At 48.7% G+C, this 18,784-nt stretch overlaps 1 protein-coding gene across 1 annotated transcript in view; it reads left to right on the top strand.

Moving 5' to 3' along the window:
• Window positions 1-1,625: 1,625 nt before the first annotated feature.
• F2 (coagulation factor II, thrombin) overlaps window positions 1,626-18,784 on the top strand; it is a 29,684-nt gene continuing 12,525 nt past the window's right edge. Inside the window, exons 1-6 of the mRNA XM_069738959.1 lie at window positions 1,626-1,753; window positions 9,473-9,633; window positions 10,230-10,254; window positions 11,216-11,269; window positions 17,247-17,352; window positions 17,959-18,095. Of these exons, the coding sequence (XP_069595060.1) occupies window positions 1,657-1,753; window positions 9,473-9,633; window positions 10,230-10,254; window positions 11,216-11,269; window positions 17,247-17,352; window positions 17,959-18,095 (580 nt within the window). The 5' untranslated portion in view covers window positions 1,626-1,656. The remainder of the gene's footprint in view (window positions 1,754-9,472; window positions 9,634-10,229; window positions 10,255-11,215; window positions 11,270-17,246; window positions 17,353-17,958; window positions 18,096-18,784) is intronic.

The raw sequence follows: 18,784 nt of genomic DNA, 5'->3' as shown, positions 1-18,784 counted from the left end.
TGATCGCACAGTGCTGATACAGGGGGCTTCCAACCAGACTAACATTGCCCCCCTTGGGATTCTGCACATCAGAGGCCGATATTTTAGGGCCGATTTTATTTGATGTGAATTTTTCTTTTCTTTGTGAATATGCGCAGAATCCATTCTCTCTCCGAGACCCAAGACGCCTCCCTGCTTATAGGAGCAGCCGCGCAATATTTAGGATGAGCGCAGTCTTTCAACATTCGGATCCCGTAAACACCCACCCCCAGTCCTGACCCTGCTCTTTGGACCTCTGTCCCATCTGTCAGTTCCCTCTTGTCCTACAATAAATATTTATTCAGCGAGACATGGAAGGATCAAAGCCAAACTTTACAATCCAATTACCGACATTTTGAAACTTTTTTTTATTAAAGTTCTTCAGTCCGTGGTGTTGATGATCTGCGGTGCGAGTATTAGGCGGTTTTATTCCTTCTTCCTTCTGGTTTTGTCAGTTACATTGTATAAATTGTTGCAACATTTTGACATTTTTGAACAATATTTTTGTAAAGATTCTAAACTGACATTTAGGCTTAAAGGGGCCTCACTCCACAGAGCGCACTGTGCTCGTATTTTCATTCAGGACCCGGACCCTGCAGACCTACCAGACATATCCTTAGAATATAGGGTGCTGTAGGTTATGTGCACACGTTCCGGATTTTTCTCGTTTTTTTTTTCATGTGTTTTCGGCAGTTCTCCACTGCAAAAAAACGCTTACATTAAGCATCCCATCAATTTAATGCATTCCGCAATTTTTGTGCCCATGTTGCGTTTTTTTCTGCAAAAAAAACGCATCATGGGAAAAAAATGCGGTATGTTTATTAATTTTGCAGAAAATCTGCGAATTTGCTGCTAAATTATTGTATTTGGAACCACCGGGAAAAAAAAACGCGAAAAGTTCGCGTGCGGAATTCCTGTGGAAGTAGTCCGGATTTGCTCAGGAAAATGCTGCAAACTTTCCTGAACGTGGGCACGAAGCCGACCGGGCACGCCGGCCTCTTAGGTCATTAGTGGAAAGCTTCCTCCCCCTATGATGTAGTCTGAACCTATGGTTTATCTTCACCAAGGAGCCACACAATGGCTTGCCTGGATGCCATCCACAGGTCGATTTATGACCCCCTAGGTCCCATCTCCAAAAATATTTTTGTCATGTTCTCATTATTGATATATAATTATTAATGTCTTTAATAATGTCTGTGGTCATAAATCAGCAGCGAGGAGCGCAGAAGTTACAAACTCTTCCATTGGAACGTCAGAAGGAGCTCACTGATGGATTCTCAGATGACTCATTCTGCAGCCAGCAGTAGACAGTGCGAACGGTGCAAAATGTTTAATGAAACCCAATTAGAAAAAATATTTTTAGCAAAAAATACATGCATTTAAGTAACAAAAATTGAACAGATTGGGCATCTCGGCTCTCGGCAGGGTGGTGGGCTCCACCAGCACTCTGGTCTGACAGGTACTTTGTGCTTGTAATACCCTGTTCATAGAGAGGTCTCAGTGTTTGCTGGTCAATGTGTAACCGGTCCTGACCCCAGAGGCTGAATGAGGGGGAGGGAGAGGAGGGTCTCTTATGTTTTCTGACCCTGGTGAATCTTCCCAATAACGGCTCAGTTGCCTCACAGCTGCAGGGCTGCCATGCAAAGGCTCCTGTTCCCCACCATGCCGCACCGAACCAGCATCATCCGTGGATTAATTTTGGCCTCCCTGCTGCCCCTAGTCCTGGGCGACAATGGTAAGAACGCCAGTCGTGGCCGTCAGGACCATACATGGGGAACTGTGTGTAACGCAGCCATTTATTAGTAGCCCAGTGTGATGTGAGCGCCATGCTGTATTGTACGAGGCCAACTGGGCGACCATGCTGGACCAGCGGAGTTCTACCGAAATCCCAGCACCTTCACGTAAGCGTACTATGGGGTCGTACCCAGGAAAACGTTACCAACCGTAAGGTTCCGATGGTGTTATCCATCTACACCAATGTGAATGGCCGGGCACGTGTCCTGGGGGCCGGAAAGGGACCAACACCTAGGGTCAAAAGAACGGAGACGTGGTCCCGGTATTTAAGTATAGGGCGAAGGAAATGGCTGTCTATATCGTCTCTACCCATGGAGCGGTCTAATCTCTATTACCTGTCTCCGCACCGCCGGTGCTTACTATTTCTTTAGAACATTTGTAACTTCTTTGTTATTTCCAGTGAATTGCTGCATTTTTAGATCTGGCGACATCTATAGTCCCTTATTTCTAACCTTCCACCACAAATTTATTTCTTTGCACCAGAAATTTTTAGAAAAGTTTCCAAAAAGTATAATAACTGTGCTGCACCAGATGTATGGAGTGTGCAACAGGTTATTTTTTTTTTGCCCCGATTTGCAGTTTTGTGCCATTGTTTTGGCCCAATCCAGAAGTGAATTTGGAAGGAATAAGACTTGTGTAGGACCACGGCGTCTTCTTTTCCTGCTAGATCCACATCATGCCTATTGGTCCTCTTGGCGCTGATTTGTACGTCAGTTTTCCAAGCTTTGATTTGCCACATAGGTATAGAGAAAGGAGTAGTATCATGGCTTCCTATATGTCATTAGTCGTTGATTCTTTTTAGGGCATTGCTAAGTGAACTCTGGGTACTGATGGAGCTGAAATGTACGTAGTTTTTAAATTCCGGACAGGATCCATTCATTTTAGATGTTTAATCCAAGAGGCCGTGTCCCTGGCAGCTTCTCCCCGCTCTGCCACCCTAGGTTGACAGGTGTGTGTGTATAGGGAGAGACCTGTCACTCAAAGGGAGTGTGGCGCGGACAGCCTGTCTTGGACCTGCCTCTTTGGCTAGGCACATAAGTATCATGGCCACCAGCTGTCCTTTTAAAAACCACAGCGTTTCAAAGTAAAACAGACGCTGCTGAAATGACTGAGCCGGACTCTGATTCACTCAGGCACCATGAATCAGCTGTCATCGGTTTCTTTTTTTATAGAGGCGACACATTTTTGGGATCCTTACCCAAAAGGAGACTAGTTACAATGAGTAAGGACCTGCCCTGAAGAACCGGTTTCTTTCTTTGTTGCACAGAACCCTCTTTGAATTTTGAAAAATCAGCTCCATGTGTAATACTTAATTTCCCCTGCGGAGGAGCTGCAGGGAAACTGGACACTTACTGCTAGGCCTCCTTACAGATCCCAGCTGAATGCTGGTGATCCTAGCATGGAAAGGGGGCACTTTGTGATAAGTCTATGGTTATTGCACCTTTTGTCTGAGCAAAAAAAACAAAACCTTTAAGACTGGGATGAGGCATTGGATTGGTGTAATTATGTGATGTTTGGTCTCTGTATACATTGAGATCATATGAAATGAGTTTTTTGTGCCGCTGATCTCCAATGCTCCCAGGTCCTTGCTCTTAACTAACTGTCCGTGCTGCATCAACAACAATGGCCGCCCATAATGGAGGCGTCTATTGGCCACTTGCATTCACTTGGCCGATGTGGCAATGTGTTTGCCAACAGGAAGGACTGAGGAACAGCGAGGACACTTCTTGTCTTCTCAGGGCACGATACAATGTGATTTTTGCTGCATACATCCATAATAATCAGAGGAAGCCGAGCTCTTCTTACTGTAGGGCTGGTAAAACTCATGAAAGTCAATTTCATCCATTACGGGCGACCATTGTTTTATAATGAAACGTTATATCTATATCCCCAAAACATCCAGAATTATTATAGAGGGTATACACCGAGGTGGGAATAACAAGCGGCTCCACCACAGCCAAACATGAGCTAGACAGGGAAAAATATTAGGGCGCGTTATAGATCACAAAATAGCAAACATTTTTTACTTGGTCTTTGTGACCATGCCAGATCTATTACCCCTGTGAAGCACTTATGTTACCTCCTGCAACCCCAGTGGAATACCACTATGCATCGCACGTAATGCATCCTGGCAGCGCACGGCAACAAAACATCCCCCAGTGGCACCAAATGCCACACTACAGGCTATAATACCTCCCTAACCGTGTCAAGTGCCACAGAGCAACATGAAACACCTCCCCAGAGGAGCCAGGGACCTATCACAGAACAGCACATAACACCTCCCCAGAGGAGCCAGGGACCTATCACAGAACAGCACATAACACCTCCCCAGAGGAGCCAGGGACCTATCACAGAACAGCACATAACACCTCCCCAGAGGAGCCAGGGACCTGTCACAGAACAGCACATAACACCTCCCCACAGGAGCCAGAAACATCACAGAACAGCACATAACACCTCCCCAGAGGAGCCAGAGACCTAGCACAGAGCAGCACATAACACCTCCCCAGAGGAGCCAGAGACATAGCACAGAGCAGCACATAACACCTCCCCACAGGAGCCAGAAACATCACAGAACAGCACATAACACCTCCCCAGAGGAGCCAGGGACCTATCACAGAACAGCACATAACACCTCCCCAGAGGAGCCAGGGACCTATCACAGAACAGCACATAACACCTCCCCAGAGGAGCCAGGGACCTATCACAGAACAGCACATAACACCTCCCCAGAGGAGCCAGAAACATCACAGCAGCACATAACACCTCCCCAGAGGAGCCAGAGACATCACAGAGCAGCACATAACACCTCCCCAGAGGAGCCAGAGACATAGCACAGAGCAGCACGTAACACCTCCCCAGAGGAGCCAGGGACCTATCACAGAACAGCACATAACACCTCCCCAGAGGAGCCAGAAACATCACAGAGCAGCACATAACATCTCCCCAGAGGAGCCAGAGACATAGCACAGAGCAGTACATAACACCTCCCCAGAGGAGCCAGAAACATCACAGAACAGCACATAACACCTCCCCAGAGGAACCAGAGACCTATCACAGTGCAGCACATAACACCTCCCTAGAGGAGCCAGAGACCTATCACAGAGCAGCACATAACACCTCCCCAGAGGAGCCAGAGACCTATCACAGTGCAGCACATAACACCTCCCCAGAGGAGCCAGAGACCTATCACAGAGCAGCACATAACACCTCCCCAGAGGAGCCAGAGACATCACAGAGCAGCACATAACACCTCCCCAGAGGAGCCAGAGACATAGCACAGAGCAGCACATAACACCTCCCCAGAGGAGCCAGAGACCTATCACAGAACAGCACATAACACCTCCTCAGAGGAGCCAGAGACATATCACAGAGCAGCACATAACACCTTCCCAGAGGAGCCAGAGACATATCACAGAGCAGCACATAACACCTCCCCAGAGGAGCCAGAGACCTATCACAGTGCAGCACATAACACCTCCCCAGAGGAGCCAGAGACCTATCACAGTGCAGCACATAACACCTCCCCAGAGGAGCCAGAGACCTATCACAGAACAGCACATAACACCTCCCCAGAGGAGCCAGAGACCTATCACAGAGCAGCACATAACACCTCCCCAGAGGAGCCAGAGACCTATCACAGTGCAGCACATAACACCTCCCCAGAGGAGCCAGAGACCTATCACAGAACAGCACATAACACCTCCCCAGAGGAGCCAGAGACCTAGCACAGAGCAGCACATAACACCTCCCCAGAGGAGCCAAAGACCTATCACAGAACAGCACATAACACCTGTAAAACTATGTAAAGCAGTTAATACAAGAGAAGATAGTATTCTGCTACAGATGGATCTGGATAAGTTGGAAACTTGGGCTGAAAGGTGGCAGATGAGGTTTAACAATGATAAATGTAAGGTTATACACATGGGAAGAGGGAATCAATATCACCATTACACACTGAACGGGAAACCACTGGGTAAATCTGACAGGGAGAAGGACTTGGGGATCCTAGTTAATGATAAACTTACCTGGAGCAGCCAGTGCCAGGCAGCAGCTGCCAAGGCAAACAGGATCATGGGGTGCATTAAAAGAGGTCTGGATACACATGATGAGAGCATTATACTGCCTCTGTACAAATCCCTAGTTAGACCGCACATGGAGTACTGTGTCCAGTTTTGGGCACCGGTGCTCAGGAAGGATATAATGGAACTAGAGAGAGTACAAAGGAGGGCAACAAAATTAATAAAGGGGATGGGAGAACTACAATACCCAGATAGATTAGCGAAATTAGGATTATTTAGTCTAGAAAAAAGACGACTGAGGGGCGATCTAATAACCATGTATAAGTATATAAGGGGACAATACAAATATCTCGCTGAGGATCTGTTTATACCAAGGAAGGTGACGGGCACAAGGGGGCATTCTTTGCGTCTGGAGGAGAGAAGGTTTTTCCACCAACATAGAAGAGGATTCTTTACTGTTAGGGCAGTGAGAATCTGGAATTGCTTGCCTGAGGAGGTGGTGATGGCGAACTCAGTCGAGGGGTTCAAGAGAGGCCTGGATGTCTTCCTGGAGCAGAACAATATTGTATCATACAATTATTAGGTTCTGTAGAAGGACGTAGATCTGGGTATTTATTATGATGGAATATAGGCTGAACTGGATGGACAAATGTCTTTTTTCGGCCTTACTAACTATGTTACTATGTTACCTCCCCAGAGGAGCCAGAGACATATCACAGAGCAGCACATAACACCTCCCAGAGGAGCCAGAGACATAGCACAGAGCAGCACATAACACCTCCCCAGAGGAGCCAGAGACATAGCACAGAGCAGCACATAACACCTCCCCAGAGGAGCCAGAGACCTATCACAGAACAGCACATAACACCTCCCCAGAGGAGCCAGAGACCTAGCACAGAGCAGCACATAATACCTCCCCAGAGGAGCCAGAGACGTATCACAGAGCAGCACATACCACCTCCCCAGAGGAGCCAGAGACCTATCACAGTGCAGCACATAACACCTCCCCAGAGGAGCCAGAGACCTATCACAGTGCAGCACATAACACCTCCCCAGAGGAGCCAGAGACCTATCACAGTGCAGCACATAACACCTCCCCAGAGGAGCCAGAGACCTATCACAGAGCAGCACATAACACCTCCCCAGAGGAGCCAGAGACCTAGCACAGAGCAGCACATAACACCTCCCCAGAGGAGCCAGAGACCTATCACAGAGCAGCACATAACACCTCCCCAGAGGAGCCAGAGACATATCACAGAGCAGCACATAACACCTCCCCAGAGGAGCCAGAGACATAGCACAGAGCAGCACATAACACCTCCCCAGAGGAGCCAGAGACATAGCACAGAGCAGCACATAACACCTCCCCAGAGGAGCCAGAGACATAGCACAGAGCAGCACATAACACCTCCCCAGAGGAGCCAGAGACATAGCACAGAGCAGCACATAACACCTCCCCAGAGGAGCCAGACACATAGCACAGTGCAGCACATAACACCTTCCCAGAGGAGCCAGAGACATAGCACAGAGCAGCACATAACACCTCCCCAGAGGAGCCAGACACATAGCACAGATCAGCACATAACACCTCCCCAGAGGAGCCAGAGACCTATCACAGAGCAGCACATAACACCTCCCCAGAGGAGCCAGAGACATATCACAGTGCAGCACATAACACCTCCCCAGAGGAGCCAGAGACCTATCACAGAGCAGCACATAACACCTTCCCAGAGGAGCCAGAGACCTATCACAGTGCAGCACATGACACCTCCCCAGAGGAGCCAGAGACATAGCACAGAGCAGCACATAACACCTCCCCAGAGGAGCCAGACACATAGCACAGAGCAGCACATAACAGCTTCCCAGAGGAGCCAGAGACATAGCACAGAGCAGCACATAACACCTTCCCAGAGGAGCCAGAGACATAGCACAGAACAGCACATAACACCTCCCCAGAGGAGCCAGAGACCTATCACAGTGCAGCACATAACACCTCCCCAGAGGAGTCAGAGACATAGCACAGAGCAGCACATAACACCTCCCCAGAGGAGCCAGAGACATAGCACAGAGCAGCACATAACACCTCCCCAGAGGAGCCAGAGACATAGCACATAACAGCACATAACACCTCCCCAGAGGAGCCAGAGACCTATCACAGAGCAGCACATAACACCTCCCAGAGGAGCCAGAGACATATCACAGTGCAGCACATAACACCTTCCCAGAGGAGCCAGAGACATAGCACAGAACAGCACATAACACCTTCCCAGAGGAGCCAGAGACATAGCACAGAACAGCACATAACACCTCCCCAGAGGAGCCAGAGACCTATCACAGTGCAGCACATAACACCTCCCCAGAGGAGCCAGAGACATCACAGAGCAGCACATAATACCTCCCCAGAGGAGCCAGAGACATCACAGAGCAGCACATAACACCTCCCCAGAGGAGCCAGAGACATAGCACAGAACAGCACATAACACCTTCCCAGAGGAGCCAGAGACATAGCACAGAACAGCACATAACACCTCCCCAGAGGAGCCAGAGACATCACAGAGCAGCACATAACACCTCCCCAGAGGGGCCAGAGACCTATCACAGTGCAGCACATAACACCTCCCCAGAGGAGCCAGAGACATAGCACAGAACAGCACATAACACCTTCCCAGAGGAGCCAGAGACCTATCACAGAGCAGCACATAACACCTCCCCAGAGGAGCCAGAGACATCACAGAACAGCACATAACACCTCCCCAGAGGAGCCAGAGACCTATCACAGTGCAGCACATAACACCTCCCCAGAGGAGCCAGAGACATAGCACAGAGCAGCACATAACACCTCCCCAGAGGAGCCAGAGACATAGCACAGAGCAGCACATAACACCTCCCCAGAGGAGCCAGAGACCTAGCACAGAACAGCACATAACACCTCCCCAGAGGAGCTAGAGACATCACAGAGCAGCACATAACACCTCCCCAGAGGAGCCAGAGACCTAGCACATAACACCTCCCCAGAGGAGCCAGAGACATAACACAGAACAGCACATAACACCTCCCCAGAGGAGCCAGAGACCTATCACAGAACAGCACATAACACCTTCCCAGAGGAGCCAGAGACCTATCACAGTGCAGCACATAATACCTCCCCAGAGGAGCCAGAGACATATCACAGAACAGCACATAATACCTCCCCAGAGGAGCCAGAGACCTATCACAGTGCAGCACATAACACCTCCCCAGAGGAGCCAGAGACATATCACAGAACAGCACATAACACCTCCCCAGAGGAGCCAGAGACCTCTCACAGTGCAGCACATAACACCTTCCCAGAGGAGCCAGAGACATCACAGAGCAGCACATAACACCTCCCCAGAGGAGCCAGAGACATAGCACAGAACAGCACATAACACCTTCCCAGAGGAGCCAGGGACATATCACGGCGCTGTCATGGTTTACAATTAGGTATTCTGTATTGTTGGACTTTCCTAATTATACCATTCTGTAGAAAGCTAAACAACGAGCACCCGAAGCTCCAGTCCAATAACTGGACGCTGTGGACTATTGGGTGGCAGACAATGCACTAGTTCATGTCATGGTCTCATTGTCCATATTGTGATCCATCTCCTATCTCCTGCCAGTGTTCATCGGTGACCAGGAGGCCATGTCTGTCCTGAAACGTTCCCGCAGAGCTAATTCATTATTCGAGGAGCTGAAGCAGGGAAATATGGAACGGGAATGTATGGAGGAGATATGTAACTATGAGGAAGCCCGGGAGATAAAGGAGTCAAATTCCGCCACGGTGAGATTATCGGATGATCGCCCATGTGATGTTTATATGTATGTGAGTCTTCTGCTGAGGCCGGAGTTTATGATTGTGAGGGACCGTCCACCTTCAATACAAAGCTGCTGCAATGTTGTCTTCTGCTTTTGGCCCCTTGTGAGGATCCTTTGGCCCTCTGATTGGCCAATCCAATCCTTGGAGATCCCAATCACTGATCCACCTGTTTGATCAGTGAGGGTCCCATCTCCGGGACCCCCATGAATTTCCAGAACTAGACTTGTGTCCACCATGGTCCTCTGAAGGTCACATCCCGGAGGGGTTGAATGTAGCGGGAGGTCAGATATTATCGCTATCGATCGATCCAAATCTATGACACTGGCACCGATACCGGAGTGCAGGGTATCTTCAGTGCCATACAGATGAATCTAGCGGCAAGGCTGAACCTGCAGCTCCATTGTTATCATTCTTGCGGACCGAGGAGAATGGGGGTCCTGTCACTTATCCCCTGGATACCAAGGATTCCATAACGTTGCATTATGGCGGTGATGACCTGGAGGAAACCCTTCAGTATAGAGGTCCTATATCTTTACAGCCCTGTGTTTTCTGTATTTCAGGACGCGTTCTGGCGACATTATCAATGTGAGTAGTGAAGAAAGACATCATTCATCTCGGTGCACTTGTGTCTGTGTGTTTGCTGATTTCCCCATAGTTCAGGGGTCACCGGGGGCCCGACATGAAGCAATGCAGATGAGTATATACTGGCACAGCGTGTCCTGGGGCGCAGGATCCTCCACACAGATACACAAACATTAACCACAGAAAACACGTTTCAGAGTGGTTTTTTTGTGTGTTCCGCAGTCTTCACCTGTCATATTTGTAGCGTGAACATCACAATCCGTATAGGAACATTTCCCATGTATTAGAAAATATAATCAGAGTATTTCTGGTGCAAAATCCCCTAAAGCTTTATGACTTCAGTGTAAACTTTATTGCTGACTCTCCAAAGAATCTGCATTACAGAAGCCACAGAAAAAATGGCCCCATGTGAGCAGCAACAGTGTTTTCCAACTGAAGTCAATGGGGGATAAATCCTGAGTGTAATTCATAAGGATTTTGGAGCAGAAAACGCTCATTATTTTCAAAATCCAAGAGAACGTTCCTCTAGGGCTCGTTCACACCATTCAGATACACTGAAGGTTTTCTCCATCCAGGTTCCCCAGACAGAAAATCTTTGAGTGTAACAATGTGGATCTAATGTCATAAAATCTACCGCCGCACGCTGCAGAGAAAACGTGCAGCGGAAATTGTCCGGCGCTGCATAAATTGGCGCGCCGCGCCTGGAAGATTGCAGGACTCGCACTGCGGATTTCCTCCACAGATTTAAGTAAAATCCGCTTTGTGTCCGAACCAGCGAATCACTTTCCGCTGTGGATCTTCGGCGCAGATTTAACTCTTTGCAATGCAGAGGTTGAACTTTGGGGTAAATCTGCAGCAGATTCCAAGTGATCTTGTAGAATTCGCAGCAGGATCCAAGGTGATCGTCGTTACTTTCTATAAATGTCGACTCTCAAATAAATGGTCTCTTCCTGCTCGTCTACAGCTTGTCATCCTGAAAAGAAGCAGCCAAGGGAGAACCTGGACCAGTGTATGTCAGGTGAGGAGACGTCCGTCTGTTCATGTTCTCCAGGTGAAGCAGCGAACGACGATCTTACGTCACCTGCGTGTTCACTGGCACTCGGGCGCGGCGGGCGCACATGACTTACTTCTATAGTCTCTTCATGTGAGGACATATCACATATGGCAGACAGGTTTCTGCCGCTGTACGGGGGCGCAGGGCGGGTGGCAGCTAACTCAGGTGGCAGAGATGTTCCTTACACCCACCCACTGATCTCTGTGGCACCCTACCCATAACATCAGCCATTAGCGCCCACGGTCTCCAGCCTCCGGCTGCTGCTGCATTGTTCACCTGACCTTGTTCTATTCAGAACAGCACTCAGGCGGGAAGGAGACTCTATACTTGCATCTCTTAGCAGGCTGTCTCTTCTGTAGTCCTTCTCTCTTCTCTAGGCCTTCTCTCCTCTGTAGGCCTCATCTCTTCTGTAGGCTTTCTCTCTTCTGTAGGCCTTCTCTCTTCTCTAGGCTTTCTCCCTTCTGTAGGCCTCATCTCTTCTGTAGGCCTTCTCTCTTCTGTAGGCCTCTCTTCTGTAGGCCTTCTCTCTTCTCTAGGCCTTCTCTCTTCTGTAGTCCTTCTCTCTTCTATAGGCCGTCTCTCTTCTCTAGACTGTCTCTTTGCAGGCTGTCTCTTCTGAAGGCTTTCTCTCTTCTGCCGGCTTTCTCTCTTCTGTAAGCCTTCTCTCTTCTGCAGGCTTTCTTTCTTCTGTAGGCCTTCTCTCTTCTCTTTGCTTTCTCTCTTCTGTAGGCCTTCTCTCTTCTGTAGGCCTCATCTCTTCTGTAGGTTTTCTCTCTTCTGTAGGCCTCATCTCTTCTGTAGGTTTTCTCTCTTCTGTAGGCCTCATCTCTTCTCTAGGCCTTCTCTCTTCTGTAGGCCTTCTCTCTTCTGTAGGCCTTCTCTCTTCTCTAGGCTTTCTCTCTTCTGTAGGCCTTCTCTCTTCTGTAGGCCTTCTCTCTTCTCTAGGCCTTCTCTCTTCTGTAGTCCTTCTCTCTTCTATAGGCCGTCTCTCTTCTCTAGACTGTCTCTTTGCAGGCTGTCTCTTCTGAAGGCTTTCTCTCTTCTGCCGGCTTTCTCTCTTCTGTAAGCCTTCTCTCTTCTGCAGGCTTTCTATCTTCTGTAGGCCTTCTCTCTTCTCTTTGCCTTCTCTCTTCTGTAGGCCTTCTCTCTTCTGTAGGCCTCATCTCTTCTGTAGGTTTTCTCTCTTCTGTAGGCCTCATCTCTTCTCTAGGCCTTCTCTCTTCTGTAGTCCCTCTCTCTTCTGTAGGCCTTCTCTCTTCTGTAGGCCTTCTCTCTTCTCTAGGCTTTCTCTCTTCTGTAGGCCTTCTCTCTTCTCTAGGCCTTCTCTCTTCTCTAGGCCTTCTCTCTTCTCTAGGCTTTCTCTCTTCTGTAGGCTTTCTTCTGTAGGCTTTCTCTCTTCTGTAGGCCTTCTCTCTTCTCTAGGCTTTCTCCCTTCTGTAGGCCTCATCTCTTCTGTAGGCTTTCTCTCTTCTGTAGGCCTTCTCTCTTCTGTAGGCTTTCTCTCTTCTGTAGACTTTCTCTCTTCTGTATCCATTCTCTCTTCTGTAGGCCTTCTCTCTTCTGTAGGCTTTCTCTCTTCTGTAGGCTTTCTCTCTTCTGTAGGCTTTCTCTCTTCTCTAGGCCTTCTCTCTTATGTAGACCTCATCTCTTCTGTAGGCTTTCTCTCTTCTGTAGGCCTCATCTCTTTTGTAGGCCTTCTCTCTTCTCTGGGCCATCTCTATTCTGTAGTCCTCTCTTCTGTAGGCCTTCTCTCTTCTGTAGGCCTCATCTCTTCTGTAGGCCTTCTCTCTTCTCTGGTCCATCTCTATTCTGTAGTCCTCTCTTCTGTAGGCCTTCTCTCTTCTGTAGGCCTCATTTCTTCTGTAGGCTTTCTCTCTTCTGCAGGCCTTCTCTCTTCTCTAGGCCTTCTCTCTTCTGTAGGCCTTCTCTCTTCTCTAGGCTTTCTCTCTTCTGTAGGCTTTCTTCTGTAGGCTTTCTCTCTTCTGTAGGCCTTCTCTCTTCTCTAGGCTTTCTCCCTTCTGTAGGCCTCATCTCTTCTGTAGGCTTTCTCTCTTCTGTAGGCCTTCTCTCTTCTGTAGGCCTTCTCTCTTCTCTTTGCTTTCTCTCTTCTGTAGGCCTTCTCTCTTCTGTAGGCCTCATCTCTTCTGTAGGTTTTCTCTCTTCTGTAGGCCTCATCTCTTCTCTAGGCCTTCTCTCTTCTGTAGGCCTTCTCTCTTCTGTAGGCCTTCTCTCTTCTCTAGGCTTTCTCTCTTCTGTAGGCCTTCTCTCTTCTGTAGGCCTTCTCTCTTCTCTAGGCCTTCTCTCTTCTGTAGTCCTTCTCTCTTCTATAGGCCGTCTCTCTTCTCTAGACTGTCTCTTTGCAGGCTGTCTCTTCTGAAGGCTTTCTCTCTTCTGCCGGCTTTCTCTCTTCTGTAAGCCTTCTCTCTTCTGCAGGCTTTCTTTCTTCTGTAGGCCTTCTCTCTTCTCTTTGCCTTCTCTCTTCTGTAGGCCTTCTCTCTTCTGTAGGCCTCATCTCTTCTGTAGGTTTTCTCTCTTCTGTAGGCCTCATCTCTTCTCTAGGCCTTCCCTCTTCTGTAGTCCCTCTCTCTTCTGTAGGCCTTCTCTCTTCTGTAGGCCTTCTCTCTTCTCTAGGCTTTCTCTCTTCTGTAGGCCTTCTCTCTTCTCTAGGCCTTCTCTCTTCTCTAGGCCTTCTCTCTTCTCTAGGCTTTCTCTCTTCTGTAGGCTTTCTTCTGTAGGCTTTCTCTCTTCTGTAGGCCTTCTCTCTTCTCTAGGCTTTCTCCCTTCTGTAGGCCTCATCTCTTCTGTAGGCTTTCTCTCTTCTGTAGGCCTTCTCTCTTCTGTAGGCTTTCTCTCTTCTGTAGACTTTCTCTCTTCTGTATCCATTCTCTCTTCTGTAGGCCTTCTCTCTTCTGTAGGCTTTCTCTCTTCTGTAGGCTTTCTCTCTTCTCTAGGCCTTCTCTCTTATGTAGACCTCATCTCTTCTGTAGGCTTTCTCTCTTCTGTAGGCCTCATCTCTTTTGTAGGCCTTCTCTCTTCTCTGGGCCATCTCTATTCTGTAGTCCTCTCTTCTGTAGGCCTTCTCTCTTCTGTAGGCCTTCTCTCTTCTGTAGGCCTTCTCTCTTCTGTAGGCCTTCTCTCTTCTGTAGGCCTCATCTCTTCTGTAGGCCTTCTCTCTTCTCTGGTCCATCTCTATTCTGTAGTCCTCTCTTCTGTAGGCCTTCTCTCTTCTGTAGGCCTCATTTCTTCTGTAGGCTTTCTCTCTTCTGCAGGCCTTCTCTCTTCTCTAGGCCTTCTCTCTTCTGTAGGCCTTCTCTCTTCTCTAGGCTTTCTCTCTTCTGTAGGCTTTCTTCTGTAGGCTTTCTCTCTTCTGTAGGCCTTCTCTCTTCTCTAGGCTTTCTCCCTTCTGTAGGCCTCATCTCTTCTGTAGGCTTTCTCTCTTCTGTAGGCCTTCTCTCTTCTGTAGGCCTTCTCTCTTCTGTAGGCCTTCTCTCTTCTCTTTGCTTTCTCTCTTCTGTAGGCCTTCTCTCTTCTGTAGGCCTCATCTCTTCTGTAGGTTTTCTCTCTTCTGTAGGCCTCATCTCTTCTCTAGGCCTTCTCTCTTCTGTAGGCCTTCTTTCTTCTGTAGGCCTTCTCTCTTCTCTAGGCTTTCTCTCTTCTGTAGGCCTTCTCTCTTCTGTAGGCCTTCTCTCTTCTCTAGGCATTCTCTCTTCTGTAGTCCTTCTCTCTTCTATAGGCCGTCTCTCTTCTCTAGACTGTCTCTTTGCAGGCTGTCTCTTCTGAAGGCTTTCTCTCTTCTGCCGGCTTTCTCTCTTCTGTAAGCCTTCTCTCTTCTGCAGGCTTTCTTTCTTCTGTAGGCCTTCTCTCTTCTCTTTGCCTTCTCTCTTCTGTAGGCCTTCTCTCTTCTGTAGGCCTCATCTCTTCTGAAGGTTTTCTCTCTTCTGTAGGCCTCATCTCTTCTCTAGGCCTTCTCTCTTCTGTAGTCCCTCTCTCTTCTGTAGGCCTTCTCTCTTCTGTAGGCCTTCTCTCTTCTCTAGGCTTTCTCTCTTCTGTAGGCCTTCTCTCTTCTCTAGGCCTTCTCTCTTCTCTAGGCCTTCTCTCTTCTCTTGGCTTTCTCTCTTCTGTAGGCTTTCTTCTGTAGGCTTTCTCTCGTCTGTAGGCCTTCTCTCTTCTCTAGGCTTTCTCCCTTCTGTAGGCCTCATCTCTTCTGTAGGCTTTCTCTCTTCTGTAGGCCTTCTCTCTTCTGTAGGCTTTCTCTCTTCTGTAGACTTTCTCTCTTCTGTATCCATTCTCTCTTCTGTAGGCCTTCTCTCTTCTGTAGGCTTTCTCTCTTCTGTAGGCTTTCTCTCTTCTCTAGGCCTTCTCTCTTCTGTAGACCTCATCTCTTCTGTAGGCTTTCTCTCTTCTGTAGGCCTCATCTCTTTTGTAGGCCTTCTCTCTTCTCTGGGCCATCTCTATTCTGTAGTCCTCTCTTCTGTAGGCCTTCTCTCTTCTGTAGGCCTCATCTCTTCTGTAGGCCTTCTCTCTTCTCTGGTCCATCTCTATTCTGTAGTCCTCTCTTCTGTAGGCCTTCTCTCTTCTGTAGGCCTCATTTCTTCTGTAGGCTTTCTCTCTTCTGTAGGCCTTCTCTCATCTGTAGGCTTTCTCTCTTCTGTAGGCGTTTTCTCTTCTGTAGGCCTTCTCTCTTCTCTAGGCCTTCTCTCTTCTGTAGACCTTATCTCTTCTGTAGGCTTTCTCTCTTCTGTAGGCCTTCTCTCTTCTGTAGTCCTCATCTCTTTTGTAGGCCTTCTCTCTTCTCTAGGCCTTCTCTCTTCTGTAGGCCTCATCTCTTCTGTAGGCCTTCTCTCTTCTCTGGGCCATCTCTATTCTGTAGTCCTCTCTTCTGTAGGCCTTCTCTCTTCTGTAGGCCTTCTCTCTTCTGTAGGCCTTCTCTCTTCTGTAGGCCTTCTCTCTTCTGTACGCCTTCTCTCTTCTCTAGGCCTTCTCTCTCTTCTAGGCCGTCTCTATTCTGTAGTCCTTCTCTCTTCTGTAGGCTGTCTCTCTTCTCTAGGCCTTCTCTAGGTCGTCTCTCTTCTCTAGGCCTTCTCTTTTCTGTAGGCCTTCTCTCATATCTATGCCATCTTTCCTTTACAGGCCTTCTTTCCTCTGCAGGCCATTTCTGCTATGTAGGCCGTCTCTCCTTTACAAGTTGTCTATCCTCTTTAGGCCTTTTCTCTTCTCTAGGCCGTCTCTCTTCTGTAGTAGGCCGTCTCTTTTCTCTATGCCATATTTCCTTTACAGTTTGTCTTTCCTCTATAGGCCTTCTCTCCTCTGCAGACTGTCTCTTCTCTGCAGGCCATTTCTCCTCTGCAGGCTGTCTCTTCTCTGCAGGCCATTTCTCCTCTGCAGGCTGTCTCTTCTCTGCAGACTGTCTCTTTTCTGCAGGCCATTTTTCCTCTGCAGACTGTCTCTTCTCTGCAGTCCTTCTCTCCTCTGCAAGCTGACTCTTCTCTGCAGACTGTCTCCTCTCTGTAGTCCTTCTCTTCTCTGCAGGCCATTTCTCCTCTGCAGACTGTCTCTTCTCTGCAGGCTGTCTCTTCTCTGCAGGCTGACTCTTCTCCGCAGGCCATTTATCCTCTGCAGACTGTCCCTTCTCTGTAGTCCTTCTCTTCTCTGCAGGCTGTCTCTTCTCTGTAGTCCTTCTCTTCTCTGCAGGCCATTTCTCCTCTGCAGACTGTCTCTTCTCTGTAGTCCTCTTCTCTGCAGGCCATTTCTCCTCTGCAGACTGTCTCTTCTCTGTAGTCCTCTTCTCTGCAGGCCATTTCTCCTCTGCAGACTGTCTCTTCTCCGCAGTCCTCGCTGCACGTGGTTATAACTCACTACTAGTGATAATGGTAGACCTCACACAGATGTCCGTACACCAGGGATCGCTGCTCTGTAACCTCCCTCTGTTCCTGATTGCCAGGTAACTGTGCGGAAGGAATGGGTCAGAATTACTTAGGAACCATCAGCGTCACCAGGTCGGGGCGAGAATGTCAGTACTGGGCCAGTAACTTTCCTCATAAGACTAAGTAAGTGTTGGGTTCACATTACTTGTACATTGCCTCATCTCCAAGTGCATAAATACCATTATTTAAAAAAAAACAAAACTACCATTTTGTGCACACAGCTCCTATGCAGGGATATGTGTCTCCATAGATGCCGACAGCAGACAAACTAATCTGATCCAACAGTCTGGTCACTTACATGTGCAGAAGGTGGAGAGCAGTCACTGACCATGAACACGCATAGGTTTGCATTGGAGCTGTATACACACAACGGGTGTTTTTTTTCTTTAATGAAAACTGTTTGCCAAGTTTCTTATTTCTTTATTTTAGTTACATTGAAGCTGTTAAAATAGGGGGCTGCAAAAGTATCCGGGCCTTACGGACTGGCCGGGGGTCTCCTAACCTGAACTGGGCAGCCTCATAGCAATGAAGGAAGTTGTCACGCTGGGATGAGGCGGCCCCCGGCCAGTCCGTGCATCGCGGTCAAAGTACTGACGGCAAAACGCGGTTGTGTGACACCGACCTTATGGTCAGTGCAGGGGTCCGGGAGGGTCGGACAAATCCTCGAGTTTATTCCAAGAGAGCGACCCTAAAGAAGAGCTGTTCGGTTGTCCCCTCTCTGTTTACCAGGATAAACCCGGTCACCCACCCGCACTACAACCTGACGGAGAACTACTGCCGAAACCCGGATGACAACAACCTGGGGCCCTGGTGCTACACCAAGGACCCCGAGAAACCCAGGGAGGAATGTTCAGTGCCTCTATGTGGTAAGTGGGGCCAAGTCTTCCACAAGGTCCGTCCACCCGAGACGGAGACACAGCACCAACTTTTCCAAAAGTTTCTGCCAATGAGAGAAAATCTGCAGAGTAAAGTGAATGTCGCTGAGTATTTCACGTCCTGATCGTGGCAGTTTTTTCTGCAGATTGTGCTCCATTTCTGCAGCGAATCCTGCACCGTACAAATATGGCCGAAAAGTCACCCTATACTACAGGCTTGTGTAACCTCCAGGGTCATGACCACAGGTGGCGCAGACCACCAGTCACCCCCCATCTCCGATGACTGGAGGGGGCTCATCGACCCTCTGCCGTAGACCCCGGGATTATAAATGGCCCGTACAGACTTAGCTTCAGGTTGGCGATCCTTACGTCAGATTCTGCGGCTCCAGCGGTCAGAGAACTACTACTCCCATCATCAGGAGATGCTCAGAGTAGGGGAACCACAAGCTGCAGGAACGGTGCATAAAACAGGAGGCCACCAAGTAGTAATCACTTCCCTCTGGCCATGATTTAGGTTTGGTGAATTCAGGGGGGTCTCTGTGTATTCCACGGGGTCTCCTTTTTTTTGCATTCTTAATGACCACACATGATATGAATGATTAAAATTAAGCCTCTTGGAAAAGAAGTTCTGCAGCAGCTGATGAATAATTTGTTCAGCTATCATGCAGCGCAGACCACGA

Source organism: Ranitomeya imitator, chromosome 9 (genome assembly GCF_032444005.1).
Source record: "Ranitomeya imitator isolate aRanImi1 chromosome 9, aRanImi1.pri, whole genome shotgun sequence".
In the NCBI taxonomy this organism is placed as follows: Eukaryota; Metazoa; Chordata; class Amphibia; order Anura; family Dendrobatidae; genus Ranitomeya; species Ranitomeya imitator.
The sequence above is the reverse complement of the archived record's forward strand: the minus strand, read 5'-3'. Positions and strand labels throughout refer to the sequence as shown.